The sequence below is a fragment of the Euprymna scolopes genome, chromosome 6 (genome assembly GCF_053919585.1).
Source record: "Euprymna scolopes isolate OS-2025 chromosome 6, ASM5391958v1, whole genome shotgun sequence".
NCBI classification, from domain to species: Eukaryota; Metazoa; Mollusca; class Cephalopoda; order Sepiida; family Sepiolidae; genus Euprymna; species Euprymna scolopes.
Window position 1 is genome coordinate 112,097,557 of NC_136487.1, and position 17,208 is coordinate 112,114,764.

Consider the following 17,208-nt stretch of genomic DNA (forward strand, 5'->3'; position numbering starts at 1 on the left):
GCACAAAATTCTTTCTCTTTTCTTCCAACCTTGACTGGGAATATATTAGCTACAGACCTTCCTCCTCTGCTGGCTGTTATAAAAAAAGATGCATGCACACTATGCTGGTATGAAAACTTCTCTATACACACACACTCTACGGAGACTGAACTCAATTTTTTCATAAACATCACTTGCAGACTTCCTTATATACATTCTCAAAGGACACAATTTCATAGTCAGGTTCATGAACAATGTCTTTTTGAATTCTATATTGTCTTAAAGTCATTGCTTTGTCTTTCATGTGGCATGCTTATATTCTGAACACATGAATATATAGAGGATACTTTTGCTGTCCAAGTGTTGGACTAAATTCGAAAACAACTCTTTCTGCAATCCAACCATACCTGGTCTGAAAAGTTACATTCTTATAAGTTAGACGTGTTTTTCATATTTTTGAAAATGCTACAGACAAAACAAACATTTTCAAAACGGACTGATTAGGGGAATATATCAATTTTTTAGTTGAAAAAAAAAATGAAGAGATGGAAAATTATGAAGATGTAAGGCAGGAGAAGGAGAAAATATGATCAGATATTTATTTCAGGTTCGGGTCTCAAGGGTTTCTTATTAATTCGATCCCACACTATAATTTCAGGAAAGTAGAAAGTTGATCTTGAGTTTATTTTCGGCAGTCTTGTAACTCTCGCTTCCCTTATTTTGTTCTTATATACCACGAGTGAAGTTTCTGACAAAGAAAGAATTGTTCTTTTCTGGGTCAGAATCTATTCCATCTAACAAATATCATTGACAAGTTTTTGATCTTGAAGTAGGATGTTTTAGCTCCTTATATCAAGTAGCTTCATGCCTTGTCTGAAGCGATTTCCATAAAAAAAATGTTTGGACAAATAAATTTCAGCCTATTTTGATTTGTTCAAATGTCAGTCATAACCGTTCAATGATAAGAATACCTAAATATGATGTGCAAAATTATCAATAACTGAGGTATTTCTCTCTCAGCACTACCCTGATTTGGCAGCGAGGACGATTCGATTCAAAACTGTCTAATTTATATTCTTAAAAATTTAATATTTATTGTAAGAAATGAGTGTTAAAAGAGGAAATGGAATCTAACTTACATCATTTTGAAAATCAAATTTTAATAAATAATCATGTAGCATTAAGGATTTCTTATTTCATTAGTTTTCACACAGATAATTAATCAGCAATCAGAGAGTGTCAAGTTAGTGTCAGAGCAAATTCATTCTTTTAAGAATTTTAGATAACAGTCGGAGCTTTAAAAATCATAGAAATAAAACTTCTGAGGTAACGACTCCTTACTTTTTCTCAAACAAAAAATATTGAACACACAGTCTCTTTAAAAGCAAAACGATGTAATATATAAAAATGTCAGGTCACTTAGTACTACTCGTATCATGTAAAGCAGTACTGTAACATGGTCAGATCATCGGTGACTAAGCTAGTTTCCCAATTGGACTTGTAAAAGGTGAAAAGGGTAGCTAGTCTATCAGCAGAATTAAAACAAAACTTTCAAAGAACGTATGAACTTTCTTTGGGTCAACAATCACCTAGCAACATGATCGGGATGAATTTTGCCACAAGTAAATAAGTAGCATATGTACGTGTGTGTATGGAGGGGAGTATATTTTTCTATATGTGCCAGGATACAGAAATGCTCAAATTGGTGTTTGAAGGAATGATAAAACCAACAAGAGATACCCCCTTTAGCCTTTATTGAGTGAGGCAGACATTTGAGAGAAGGAAAAATGATATAACAGTTGTGATGACTTGTTTTCAATGATGTAGACTCGCTTTTCTTTTGGGATCAACATAAGAGCTTAGAAAGTGGGATTGATTTTGTGTAAAACCTTTCCTCACTTGAAACAGCTTCATGCACGATCATTGCATGAAAGCTTTTGTTGCACAGATAGTGAAGCAAAGACAATACTCAAACATCATGATATAAAAAAAATCATTATTAGTGGATGAAGACTTAATTTCACAAATCAGAATCAGAGTTGGGCGTTTCACCAACAGTTTTTTTATGTATGCATTTTATGAAAAAGTTATAACAAGCCAATATAATATAATATATAATATAAGCCAATTGTTTTGGGCTCTTCATAAAATATTAGACATTCATGTCCTCTTGATTCTTGTTTGTTAGTAACAGTAATGAAATGAAGGAAGACATTTACTGGCTGATGTCATCAATTTTAGTAAGTAGTTAGGATCAAACCCGAAGCCTTGAGGCGAAGGTGGAAAAGAAAGCGTGTAAAAATCCTGACACGTTACCCGCTCAGCCAACAGCAACTGAAACACGTTTGAATTTATTTATGTATTAAAAACAGAATTGACACATGCCCGCAATAAAAGTTAACTCTGCTGCTTCTAATTGACCTCATTAATGAGGTCAAATAGAAGTAGCGGACTTTTGCTGCGGGGCAGCTTTTGGGTTTGTTTACCCAACTTTAGCTGGTTGTTTCCCCCAAGATGTTGGGGGGGGGAACAGCTCCCCATTGTCCAGATTGAATAGCAATTGTCTGATATAAGGAGTTTGACCTCACATTGATCAAAGCTGATTGCTTCTGGATGCTCCCCGGTGAGATTGCCGGGAACAGCGCCTTAGCTTTAAATTAGCTTCGGTTTTACACAAAAAAGCTGAACACAAGACGGACTGAAATAGCAATAATTTTGTAAAAGTAGATCTAAATAAATCTAGACGCAACGCGCGTTTGCAAATCGTACATATTATAATCTAGGGGCTATATAAACAGTTCTAAGCGATAGTAACATTCCCCCCCCCAGGACCATCGGCAAAAAAAGCCTTTTTGAGACATACAAAAAAATGCGTGCATTTGCCTTTTATATATATAGATAGACTAGTGGGGGTGCTCAGGTGTTTGTAGGTGTGTGAAAAAAAAAAAAAAGTGTTAGTAGGCAAGTAGGCTCGAACCCGTTGCATGAAGGTAGAAAAGAAAGTGAAAGAAAACTTGAGAGTCTATCGCTGCGCCATGACGCGAGCCTAAGTGTAAAGCATTCAAATTTAGCGATGTCAATCAAAAAGTTGACTTACAGAAATGAAGGAGTTCACACAGGCACAGAAATGAACGTCTGGCGTTTTGACATTTTATTCATTTGTTTCCCCCATGATGTTGGGGGGGAAGACCAGCCCCCCTCCCCCCCAAAAAACGGGGAGCTCTGACAGTGTCCAAATGAATAGCGATTGTCTGATATGAAGGGTTTCCCCCCACATTGGTCAATGCTAATTGCCTGATGGACATCCCGGCCAGGAAGGCCACGTGCTGCTGTTTGCTTCGATCAGTTTCACTTTTATACAAAAAAGACAAACACTGGAAACCAGGGATTTTTTTAAAAGTTGATCAAAATAAATATAGAGACGACGTCTGTTTTAAAATCTGAGATATTATAATCTGGGATGTATAAGGAAACTTCTCCAAAATAGTAACCATGTTAAGCCCAGCGAAAAAAACTGTTCGTGGACATACACAAACGCACGTGCCGATTTCGCTTTTGGTATAATAGATAGAAGATGAGCAAACATTGCTTTGGAATGAACAAAAAAACTCCTCCCAGCTTGGAACTCCATACCATTATTATTAAAGTATTATCATTTTAAAGTTATAAATGAAATAAAGTAAAACAGTGTCTTTACTGTTTATGGATGCCTGGTACCAATGGAGATCCCACAATATAATAAAGCGAAAATGTGTGTATGTGTGTATGTGTGTCCGCTAAAAACTTTCGACAGACACAACGAAAATTCACAAACTCGGTATCATATTGAAGCTCCATCCTTCCCTCGAAAAATATTGAAAATTGGCCAAAAACGTTCATTTTTTTTCACCCTGAAATCGACAATTTTCGACGGGGGGGGGGGGGGGGGGGGGGGGGGGTTCAACAAAAACGGTCCTCTTGCGACGACGACCGGTTTTATGCATGCGTCAGATGACGTCATGACCTGATTTACTTTAAATAGTTGAAAAACTGACTAAATTTCATGTACGTCGTTAACGCGTTGGTTCGTTATCTAAATGTTTTGGGTTCGAATCGTGGTGTGAGATGTCTTTTTATTTTTTTTTATTTTTTTAAATTTAAATATTGAACCAGTGTTATTTAAGCCATTTTTCACGTAACGTTCGTTTTTTTTTTTTTTTACTTCACTTATCCACCCCCGACCACACACCCAAAAACATCCGGGTACCTACCAATTTTTTAAATTTTAATATCGAAACAGGCTTATTTAAGCCATTTTTCACGTAACATTCGTTTTTCTATTTTCTTTATTATTCCTTACGTTAGTTTTTTTGTGTTTTTTTTTTCGATATTTTGATTACCCCGCCCCACTTAAGTTTTAACGTTCGTTTTTATGTTTTCCTTTTTTACTTCGCTTATAACAAACAAACCTGGTCACTGACCTCATTTGCTGAATAGCTTCCGTCGTTGTTGTCGTAACGCTCGACGACTTCCATGCGCGCACCTGTCAATTTGGTTCTTACTTCGCTTATAACAAACAAACCTACGTCGTTACTTAAATAAATTCAAACATCTTTCAGTAACTCATTCTGGCTGACCGATTTTATTTTCAAACTTCGCCTCAGGGCTTCGAGTTTGATCCTACCAACTTTACCCCCCCCCCCGGTTTCTTTTTTATTTAACACCACACACACCTCCAAACACCCGGGCAACGCCGGGTACCCCCGCTAGTTGTATATAAAAAACAAAAACAAAAGAAAAATAATACCTATGATATTCTTAATAAAATTTGAGAAAAGTTTTGCTTGATTTTGGTATAATGCTTTATTTTAAAATATATCCCACAGAGACATAAGAAATATATATTAGCATACGTGGTGCTATAACAATAGAATGATAACGGAGTTAAATAGTGTACAAGTCTAACCTCTCAACATAAAAAATCAAGGGTTCAATTCTTTTCTTTTTTTTAGCAAAGAACAAAATGAGAAGTCTAATATGTTATCAAAATTAATAGCTTTGCTAGCATTGAAGTTAACTATTGCTATTTATTAAACTCACTGCTTCAAGGTGATCATTATGATGGGTCAAAAGTTATAATAAAAATAGAATTGGGCAAATTAGTTCATTCATATTAAAATAACATTGTTAATTTTAGTTCTTATTTCAGCAAACTATATTCTCAACTTGTATTGATCCAAAAATTTATATTTTCAAATAAAATGTTAACTTTAACGTTCTAATTCTATTTTGAAACTTATAAACTACAAATCATATTATTAATCGTTAAGGTAGAACAGAAAAAGATTTTGTTTTAATTTTCCTTTTCTTTTCAGTTTATCTTCAATTTGTCTACAGAGATATGATTCACCGTATATTAATAATAATAATAATAATAATAATAATAAAAAATAAATGCACACAAATTATCATCCTTCATTATCAAAAATGTCTCGATCTAAAAAAAGGACTATTTCTATATGCATGTCTGTATAAAAAGAATGACTCACCAAAGCATAAAAGAAAAGGAATTATTAAATTCTTTTCTTGCCAAATAAGATAAATCAAAAGGAAACCGGCACTCATATTTTCAAACCAGACTTTGGAATTGGATTTTTTTCCAGCTAACTCCTCACCTTTAAGTGATAGTCTGCAATTTTTGCGAATCTGAATTAATCTTGGGAAAAGTCAAGTATTCTGGTTCATTTATACTGCTAAATCAAAGGAAAATAAAGTTTTTTTGTTTTTGTTTTTTTTTGGGGGGGGGTAATAGTATTTTGTCCAATGTTTAGGTTAGCTTGATTGAATAATTATTACTTTTATTATGATTAATTTTTATTTACCAAAAGATGAAATCATACATTTGTAAGAATTTTTCACTTGTTTGAAGCTTGCATTTTTAGTTATGTACTGAAAATTGATTTCTGGTCCAATAGCACAAGATGACAATTTTTCCAATTTCTAACAAACTTTAAAAAGTCATAATTCGATAGCTAATTGTGCTGTTAAAATAAATTTGATTTGTTTTGCAATGATCCATCTGACCACATTAAAAGTTTTTAGATGTAATAAAAATAACATTTTAGTTTATGATACCTAGTATTAGTTTTTTTTACATATGCAAACAAAAAGCAGACTACAACTGGTCTTTTTTCCAGTAAAAAGTTTGCTAAGAAAATTATTTACCAAAATTTGTACAAGAAAATGTGCATGAAGATGAACACACATTATTTTAATTCTTACATTTAATTTTAATGAAGAAAGCAACCATGGAATTTCCATGGTCCCCGCTAGCTGAAGTTAATAATATTCAGACAGTTTAGTTGTTATAATGACAATGTTTTAGTTCTGATGCTCTTAGGTATTTTGTCATATTTGATAACATTCTAAATTTTTGAACAGAAGAAATCATTCAATTTCAATGGCATATGGTTGTTCTAAAAGATACCTTACATTTGGGAATTATTTTGTTGACTAGTATTGGAGTTGATTTTTCTATTCAGTCTGCTGGATTCTATACCGAACTGAGAGACTCAACTTGATGAGTAAAACAGAAATATTTGATGTTTGTACCTATCAGACCTCATTTTCTGATAGAATAATTACATGATATGTAATTTGGAGGTCTTAGACTTAATGCAAATCTTTTTTCTCATCAACCGTTGCTTTATTGGGTTCAATTCTAAGCCAAGGGGGAGGTATTAGTGCGTAGGGTGCATAATAATTCTTTCAGTTCGTCAATGTATCTCTCCATCAATTAAAGGTGAAACATTCATGAAGTTTGTGTGCCAGGACACTCGCTCACTAATTGCAGAAAGACGTCACATGCATACACATATATTACAATGTATATAAAGAAATAATTACAGAGTGCTCAACTACGGACTAAGAGTATAATATTTCTATGTCCCAATAGCCAGCCATACCTGCGCTTTCTGAGATAATGTCTCAATACTTCTCCATCAGTGGCTGGACTAATCTAGTCTAGCCGTTCATGAAGGGAATAATATTCAAACATCTATTGCTCCAGTACCAATGACTAATCAGCATGTAATTGCATCATATTTTATAGTGATCCAGATAATATTTTATTCAGAGTAAAAAGCTAGAAAATGTTTGCTGTGTTTAAATAATAGTACTCAATGATAGAGTCATTAGTATATAATAAAGTTTACTGATGTATATTATGGCTACATATCTAGAACACGTTTCAATCATAGCTTTCATAAGGTCGACTTCCTCAAGTCAAAGAAATAAGCATTTTCTGTTTTCATATTACAAAAAAGTAAAAAAAAAAAAAAAGAAATAGATACTTATTTTTTGACCTGAGAGAGTCGAGCTTATCCAAGTTACAATGGAAACATTCTGGATATGTAGCATGTTTGTATGACATATATATATATATATATTGATGGCAACCTTCTGTCTAATAAGACAATGAATTTTGCATCATGTTTGGTACATGGCAGCACCTACTGTGGCTATACAGTTCAAAGCTGGAATTGGCTCTCCGGATTCAGGCTTGAGCAGGTGATAAGAAGACCTAGGTTTTCCCGGTGACCTCTCAGCATTGAAGACAAAGTCCACGATATAGCAAGCCAATACGGTTAAAGCCAGTGCAGCTGCAGGAGTTGCCGGAAAGTGTTGCAGTGCTTCACCATCCACTTATCAGACTCCAAAACAGATTTTTTGTTGATGTTTTCTCTTATATGTATATATCTCACAATGCAGCACTATAATATAGTTTTATATCATATCTACTAGGAAATGGAAGTTTCTTCACCACAGAAATAATCCAGTTTATGGAGTTTATTATGCCCTTTTGGAAATAATATTTTAATCTCTAATCCTGTTGAATTCTCACTTTTAATGTGAAAACAAAATTATATAGATATACAAATATCTACATTCCCACAGAAATTAGGAATGTAGAAGTCAGATTCTCAAATATTTAATCCAATAAATTTCAAAAATGTCCATTTTTTTTTTATCAATTAACAGTTTTCATCCATTCTAGCCAGGTTGTGAGTTTGGACATGAAACATTAATTCTGGGTAAACTTAAATAAAGCATTCATACAAGTATCACAATAAACAACACAGGAATGATGTTGAATAGTTTTTGTTTATAAACAAAATGTCTTCAGTTATACATACAAGATAAAAAAGAAAGAATATGACTAAAATTTACCTTAATTTCAATAACGGAAAATATGCAATACTCGAAGTCACTCGAAGTGACTAAAATACTGAGAACTGAACAGATCCCCAAAACAATGAAAAAATAGATAAACTTTTCTTCCTGAACAGATAGTTGGATTCAATTACGGTTGTAATACTGCAAACCAACAATCACTGGTCAATATCTGAATTTTTATTTCTTCAATTCATAGTGTAAAAAAAAAAAATATTTCATGACCCAGACGTATACAAAATTGAGATTTAAATTATACTTCAGAATGAAAACAACTAGCTGCAACATGAGTATGTATAAGTATAATGATCAGAATCAGCTTTCAGTTTGTCGATTCTACACGGGAGGTTTATTGGACAAAATTCAAAAGGAGTTTTATGTCTTTATTGAACACTATATGCATTCAATGTAGTTTTTTTTTTTGTTTGTTTTTTCATAAAAATTGACTGTCCTCTAAAAATAAAGCTTTTAAAAGCCATGCTCAATCAAGCAAACAAGAAATTTTGTATTGTATAATAATAAATTCTTGTCCAATTATCCAGTGCTGGTTAATTTAAAAAAAAAATGTTTAAATACATATATTTTTTTTATTCATATTTCTTTCTAACATGAAAAAATTACTTTTCAAAAATTTAAGTCATAAGATTTTAAATCTTTTACATCATATTAAAAAACAAAAATACTGAAACAAGAACAAAAGTATTCTTACAGAGGTATCCATTGTCTCTCTCGAGAACTGAGATCAGTTTCATTATTCTTAAGATATGTTCACTATATTTCAAACTGAAGTGTGACTGAGAGACAAAGCTTCCCAGAGACACGAGGATACATTTCAAGAATGATAAAACTTAAATGAAAATTTTCACTAATTGAATGAAGTCAAACTTTGATAATGTAGCAACTTAATCGACCCCTGTTTTGATCATCCCTTAATTGCTCACCTTGTTTGCAAAAATAAAAATGATTAACGTTGATTGTTTAAATTTCCAACCCAGGATCAATACTAGCCTTGTAAATTTTGAGCCTCCTTTACCTTAATTGAAATTCATGATTCAAATGGCAAAGGCTGTTTAGTTTTAAATTCAGTATTGCCAGGTCCTGAGCAGTTTGGGCAAGTTTTGTGTGTTCAACAAATATGTTCCATGGAACAACATTGGGTTTACTGCACAGGGAAGCGTGTGAAAACAAAGTCAACTAAGGGGTCATTTCACATTCTACCAAACTCTGATTTCACCACCAGCTGTAGTTTAAGGTCATAACTAGAATCGGATTGCATAGTTCATATGATTGTTAAGTAGTATGATAGACAGATGAAAAAATTTGTAAAAGTAGAAATAGGTGGGATATATGAATGGTGGTGGGGGCGAGCATCCTATTAAGGGTATCCAAAGCAGTTTAGTATTGTGTTCAGGACTAATAATAGATTAAATAAATAAATAAAAAAAAAAAAACAAATCAAAAGAATCAATACACATTTTAGGTTTTAACAACCTTTTCAGTAGACTTACTAGCTTATGGATTGAACACCAACAGTATCTTTGATCAAGAGAGAGCATAAGGTTTCAGACTATAAAATTACATTAGATTATTCTGTAGGACAGTGAGATGTATATATATATATATATATATATATATATATATATATATATATATATATATATATATATATATATATATATATATAATGTTGGTCACAAGTTTAATGTCAGGAACCAAATAGAATGTATTATTTTGCAACAATTCTTCAGAAGAATTTAAGTGTTTAAAAATCGAAAGACAAAACCTTAAAATGTAACTTTATGATAACACTTCACTTAAAGAGAATACAATCTTCAGCAAAATCAATAGAAAATTGAGAACATGATGATCAGCTGATATTGATAATTCTAGAAAGAGGAAAGTTGTGCTTCGATCAGTTCAGCATTAACACGCGAAATCGAAATGAATGTTAAAAAAAGGGGTGAAAACAATCAATAGAATAATAAAACACATAACCTCTCCCTTCAAATGAAAACTTGAAAACTAATCCATGATACTGGGAACTTTCCCGAACAATTACTCATTGTAAATTTTAAAAAGATGAGAATGCATTGCATCTTCATTCACATGACAAACTTTACTTTTATTCCAATTTAAACAAATATTTATCAGATTAATTCAATATAAATATTGCAGAGTTATTTTTTGTTTATAATCTCACCTTCTAGCTATAGTCATATTTGATTATTTCAATTCTTTGTGAACATTCCTTACACAATTATAAATTATTTTTAAAATTGACATATTTAGTTAATAATCATTCTTTTAATCTCTTTTGTAAATTATTATATGATTTTTTTTTATATCTAGATAAATAAAGTAATTATATAATAGAGTAAATAAATAAATAATAATAATAATAATAATAATAATAATAATAAAATCTGGTCTGGTTTGGATTAATAATGTACAAAAAAAAAAAAAATGAATAAAATCCATTTATATAAGGTGACATGGTTATAATTTTAATGATGTGCACCAAATGTGTCTTTAGTATTTCAAAAAACCGAAAATATTTTAAAATTAAAATATTAAATATGTTATAAAGAATAGAAAATTCGAAAATGAATTTTATACATTAAATAAGAATTAACAAAGAACAAAACAAACAAGATTTAAAAAAAAAAAAAAAAATGAATGAGAAAAAAATCCAAAACAAACCTCCAAATGTCTAGTTCATAGTATTTGCTAGAACGTAATTTATCAAACCACCTGTGTTATTTTATGCATCTAATAAAAATGCGTAGATATTTTAAGTGTCAGGATTGAACGAGCGTCACAGAGAAAAATGCGTGGTATACCAGTAGATGCAACATGTCAAATGATAAGAAAGAAATCCTATTTCAAAAGACAACGGATAAAAACAAAAGGCAAAATAACGAGAGACAGCTGATTACCTTACAGCCATTCCAATCCGGATGATACCAAGGGTAGGTACTCCTATATGAAGCATGTGTTCCAAGCCCCATCACTCACGGTACTTAGAGAGAACGAGAGTGAGTGAATGAGAGAAACTAAAGCATATGCACACCGATATAGAGACGAGATACGTCTACTACGTTTCTTATAGTGACGCACACCACAAAACGTGAGGTTGGCTCAAAGACAGACTTTTTTCTCCCGTGTGGTTCTTTTTCCAACAGTTGCACGTCTGAATCAAACTGATTTCTTCTTCCTCATGGCAATCTCCCACCCATCTTCATTCACTGAATAGTCTCCCCTCCCACACACACAACCTATCTCACTCGCATTGTGTAGTGTATATTTTCTCTCCATCCATTCTCTCCATCTTAGAGAAAGAAAAAACGAATAATCATACAATTATCGATCTTTATGTGGAAAGAAAGCTCTTACTCATTCGCTCAGTCATTCCCATTAACCACGGAACTTGCCACCACCATCCTCCTGTCCGCTTACAAACTACTTCTAGCCGTTACTCAGCAGATCCGCTCACATCCCTGGATTAGTCAAAGAGCCACCACATAGAAATGCAACCATTTATTATTGCATTCATTGTATATTTAAAGAAAAAAAAGCAGAAGTCTCACACCTGATCAGGTTGGGGAGAAAGGAGAATTTGGAAATCTACATAAAAAAGTAAAAAGAAAAAAAAAAGTGGTGCGTATACCGAACAATTCCTGCTATAAAACCATTCAACAGGGGAGGAAAGAAAGGATGTTTTTACAAAACAATTGAATCGAACAATACATACGAAATGAAGCCGACAGTTAAAAAAAAAAAAAAAAAAAAATCTATACATTAGATGACTGATTGTTTAACAAATCATTCCGATCAACAAAATGGCCTTTTTATTATTTTAAACATATATATCTCAGTCAGGAAGTGCATTACCGTTTTAGAAAACAGAATGATGCTATTACAAATAATAAAGAATATGATAAACCAGTCAACTAAAAACTATTATTATTATTATTACGACTACTACGGATTCTGATTTTTTTTTCCTAAGCAGTTTTTTTTGGGGGGGGGGCAGTGGTGAGCACTTGCAAGCAGTGTTGTTTCTTTATGATGAATAATGACCTTGCCATATGCGAAATGCTTCCTGTAGACATTCTTACTAGAATACTTCAAGGGCATATAACAGTAGTAGTAGTAGTAGTAAAGGAATTCTGATAAATGAGAGTGCTCTATTTCCAAACTAAAAGAGCCACATTTTTAAAGTCCGTCTACTCATTTTCAAGAACAGGTTGATAGGTAAACTTAAGTCATTATATAAATTATGGAAATTATTCTAAAACAAATATGAATAAAAAATATGTTCACACACAAGTTGAAAATATACTTTTAAAATAATCAAGATCATTAATAAAGTGTTCAAATTGATGCACAAGGAGATAACATTAAATTTTAATGTCTCGTGTCACTGAAGATTGGGTCACTTAGACCTTCTCTAGGGCAAAGTGTATCAAATGTTGCTCGTAAAATTTATGGATAATGAAAAAGAAAAAAAAAACAAAAAAAACGTTTCATTTGAAAGAATTACAATATATATATATATATATATATATATAACACAGCTGCTTTCTATATGGCTTTATTGAGAAAAAATGTTTTATTCTAATTTATCATTTAACTAAAGAAAAAGGAACCGTCAATTTTACTTAATTATTTAAGCAAAAATGATGTCATTTTAATGTAGCATTCTTGTCATCACTTGTTTTAATCACTTGTTTTAATGTTATAAACAAAAACTAAACAAAAACAAAAAAAAAATGCTCCCATAAAACACTCATACATATGAAAATTACAGAGTTTGTATACCTTACTTCAATTTGAAATTAATTAATGCTTGCTTGTCTGTTTGTTGTCTGGCATTCACCCTAGGCGAGTTGAACCGACTTACTCTGAAAAAGGAAGTGTCAAGGGAATATATTCACTAACAGTCTCCAGTCGTCAGTAATTAATACTTAGAAGAAAGTAGTTATCACTTCATAAGTTGGAAATATAAATTAACAGATTTTATATAGACTTATGACATAATCTATTTTAAAACGATATTCAGATTATTTCTATTTTAAATAATTTATCATCTATGAAAAGTAACATTTCTTAATTTCCATAACTGATAGTTATTAAAGATTCATGGCATCTTAAAATTAAATTTTACTAACGTGCAAATAAAATGATTCTGTTGTGCAAATTACTTATTTAAACATAGAAATACGTTTTTTAATTTAAATGTAATTTCACACATTAAAGTGAATTTATTGAATACTAGCTACAAGATGCATTCAATAAGTTTCCAGATTTTTTTTTTTTTTTTTTTTACAGACATTTAAAATTGTCAGAGACTCTTGAAAGTTAAACATGTTATTATTATACATCTTATGATATGACTGGTCAATTTTTATGATTTCAGGTTCAAATGAACAGCTATAGTAGGAATTAGAATACACCTTACTAAAGCCCGATTGTTACAGCTGGTGAATTTAAAAAATGCAATCTAGACGTGAGGACACTTAAGAACAATATGTAATAAAATTCGGTTTTAAACTTGAAAAAAAAAATGCCACAGAAACGTATGGAATGGTTCAAACTGCTTTTTGGACCATCATGCATAAATCAAGCATCAGTTTTTGAGTAGCATAAGAGATTCAAGGAAGGCAGGGAGTCTGTGAGAGATGAGAAGAGAGGTGTGAGTAAGGAAATCAGAACATCAGAGTTGATTGGCCAAATAAAGAATTTCATGGATAAGGACCGTCATGTGGCTATAGAAACAATAAGTGCACAATTTGATGTCAATGTGGGAACTGTACACACAATTATTTATGAGGAATTGAAGATGCAGAAGATTTGCACAAAGTTTGTCCCAAGAGTGTTCAGAGGAGATCAGAAAGAAAGACGTCATGGCAGTAGAGAGATGGTAGAGATGATATATTCAGATCCCGCAGTTCTTGATGCTCTGGTAACTTGTGATGAAAGCTGGATCTACTTGCTATGATCCAAAAACCAAGAGACAGAGTTCCCAGTAGAAAATCATACTGGCTCTCCCAGACCCAAGAAGGAGAGCAAATCCACTCAGAAACTTATGATCCTTTGTTTAATAGCACAGGCATGATCTACATGCACTGGGTTCTCACTGGACAGACAGTCAACAAGGAATACTATGTAGAGATTTTAACAGATTTCAGGAAGAAATTCCGTCAAAAGAAGCCAGCACTCTTCAAATCAGGTCAGTGGCGTTTTCACCAGGATAATGCACCAGTTCACAACTTCATTCTTGTCACAGAATATTTGACCAAGATAGGCATCAAGACAGTTCTTCACCCTCTCTATAGTTCAGACCTTGCTCACTGTGACTTTTAGTTATTCCCTAAGCTAAAAAAAAAACCCAAAAAACTTAAGAGGCGATTATTATGAGACAATTGAAGAAATGAAAGAGGCTGTTATTATGAGACAATTGAAGAAATGAAAGAGGCTGTAACAAAGATTGTTGACATGCTCACACAAGAAGACTTCCAGAAATTGTTGGAACAGTACAACAAATGCATTGCAGCTGAAGGAGATTACTTCAAAGGAGACTAGAGCTTCATGTGTGTACTATCAATAAAAGTGTCCATAGGAAAAAAGTCTGGAAACTTATTGAAGCCACATCTATTTGGCATTGCTATGAGAGGATTTAAAATCATATACCACCCACCTAAATCAACAGCAGACTCAGGGAGGTGAGAGTGGCTCAGTGGTTAATGATACGGACTGACAACCTGGGTGTGCCAAGTTCGAATCCAGTTAGTTTCGCAGAATCATTTTCATTTAAAAATGTTGGCACCCTTCATGTGGTTCCGCTAATAAGTACCCGATATCCCTCTAGAAAGAATTCTTAATAGAAAGATATCGGGGAAACGAATGCCAACAGAATCATCATGAATGATGTTCAACAACAACAGACTCAGAAAACAGCAATTCATCCCGCAGCATGACATGGAATGTGAGGACTAAAGAACAAAATAGGGAGGAAGTGATAGTTACTAGGTTGCCAAAAGTAAACCCAAGATCTATCTATTCTTCATAAGATTAATGAACATAAATTTTTATATCATCATAGCTGGGGAGAAAATGAGAGTTCATACTTTTCCCAATGAGATTAGTATGCAAATGAACACAACAGATCAGTGATATATGCTGGTCATAGTTAAAAAAAAAAAAAAAATTCTTGGTGTTTGTGCACTTTTGCCACCGTGCTATTTAAAAAAAATTTTTTTTCAGGTTAAATTCAAGCTTCACGATACTTTTTTTTTTTTTTTAAATTAAATTGTTAGGTGGAAGCACAGAATAGTGACAAAACACTGTTCCCATGTTAAGAATGGCTTTCAAAATAACATTTCAGCACGGTGACAAAAGTGCACAAATATCAATCTTTTTATTTTTTTTTTACGATTTTATAATTTAAATAAAACTTTATCATTAAATGTTACTCGATTTCATAATATGTTGATTTTTAATTGTTTTAATTAAAATCTAGCAGAACGGTTAGCATTTTCTTTAATGCATCAAAAGACTGAGACTTAACTCTTAAGCAAAACATATCAAACATCTAAAATAGGTACTCGCCATATCTTTGTTAGACATTCAACACTATAAGGTAATGGTCAACAAAAACGATCCTCTCGTGACAATGACTGATTCTACGCATGCGTCAGATGACATGGTGACCTGATACTTTAAATAGTTGAAAAACCGAACAAACTTAATGAACGTCGCTTTAGCTCAGTTGGTTAAGGCGTTGGTTCATTATCTAAACGTTTTGGGTTCGAATCGCGGTGTGAGATGTCTTTTTTCCTTTTTTTTTTCGATTTTTAAATTTAAATATTGAATCAGTGTTATTTAAGTTATTTTTCATGCAACGTTCGTTTTACTGTTTTTTTTTTTTTTTTTTTTTTTTTTTTTACTTCGCTTATTCTTAGCGACACCCAAAAACACTCGGGTACCCACAGATTTTTTAAATTTTAATATCGAAACAGGCTTATTTAAGCCATTTTTCACGTGTTCATTTTTGTTTTCATCGTTCGTTTGCCTTACATTAGGTTTTTTTTGTGTTTTTTTCCCTGCTTAAGTGTTAACATTGTTTTCTTTTTTTTACTTCGCTTATAACAAACAAACCTACATCGTTACTTAAATAAATTCAAACATCTTTCACTAACTCATTCTGGCTGGTCAATTTTATGTTCAAACTTCGCATCAAGGCTTCGGGTTCGATCCTACCCCCCTCCCCCCGGTTCTTTTTTATTTAACACCCCACACACACCTGGGCAATGCCGGGTATCCCCGCTAGTAAATAAATAAAAAAAACACGCTATCAACTTACCTACATTAGAATTTTCACGGCCCGTTGTTCTATCATTGTTGCTACCCCCACCCAGGTTTTTTTTATTTAACACCACACACACCTCCAAACACCCGGGCATCATCGAGTACCTCCTGCTAGTATATAATAAAATGACTGCAGAAATTCCCCTCTGGACCGAAGTATCGTAGGTTTGCCACAACCGATGCCACATACAAATTCTAGGCTAATAGCCACCATCTTATGTAGCTTTTTGAACACTATTTTAGACACATTTAGAGGAAGGAGTCCCTATTTTTCTCTCTAAATATTTAGTACTACTACTCCTACCAGTTGTCACTGAAACAAATTCTACACTTTCTACAAATTACACCAACCACCTCTGCCTCAATAAAACAAACCTAACAATCTTTCCAATTTCCTATTCATAAGTAATAAAAGCTCCCTTCCAAAGTCCATCCATTCTGATAGGCTGAGCTCTTAAAATTCTCATATTCCAGAATGCAATTTTTTCTTTTATAAATGAACAGTTAATAAAATTGAAACATGGCGTCACTAACATACATATTTCGCCAGCTATCATGCTCATTTAATGCTTAGGTCATTACAGTCGTGTGTGTGTGTGTATGTGTGTGTGTGCACTCGATACAAATCACTATCGGACTGCTGTTCGC

The 17,208-nt window shown here is 32.7% G+C and overlaps 1 protein-coding gene across 19 annotated transcripts in view; it reads right to left on the reverse strand.

The window, feature by feature from the left end:
• The window catches only part of LOC145277872 (uncharacterized), a 623,323-nt gene that overhangs the window by 176,960 nt on the left and 429,155 nt on the right, over window positions 1–17,208 (reverse strand). Inside the window, exon 1 of one of the 19 annotated variants that reach the window (XM_080129860.1) lies at window positions 11,127–11,945. The exons of 17 other annotated variants lie outside the window; for them this stretch is intronic. In XM_080129860.1, the coding sequence (XP_079985986.1) occupies window positions 11,127–11,198 (72 nt within the window). In that variant the 5' untranslated portion in view covers window positions 11,199–11,945. Of the gene's footprint in view, window positions 1–11,126; window positions 11,946–17,208 lie in introns of those variants that run through there. One more of the 19 variants, XM_080129862.1, reaches the window with a different exon arrangement.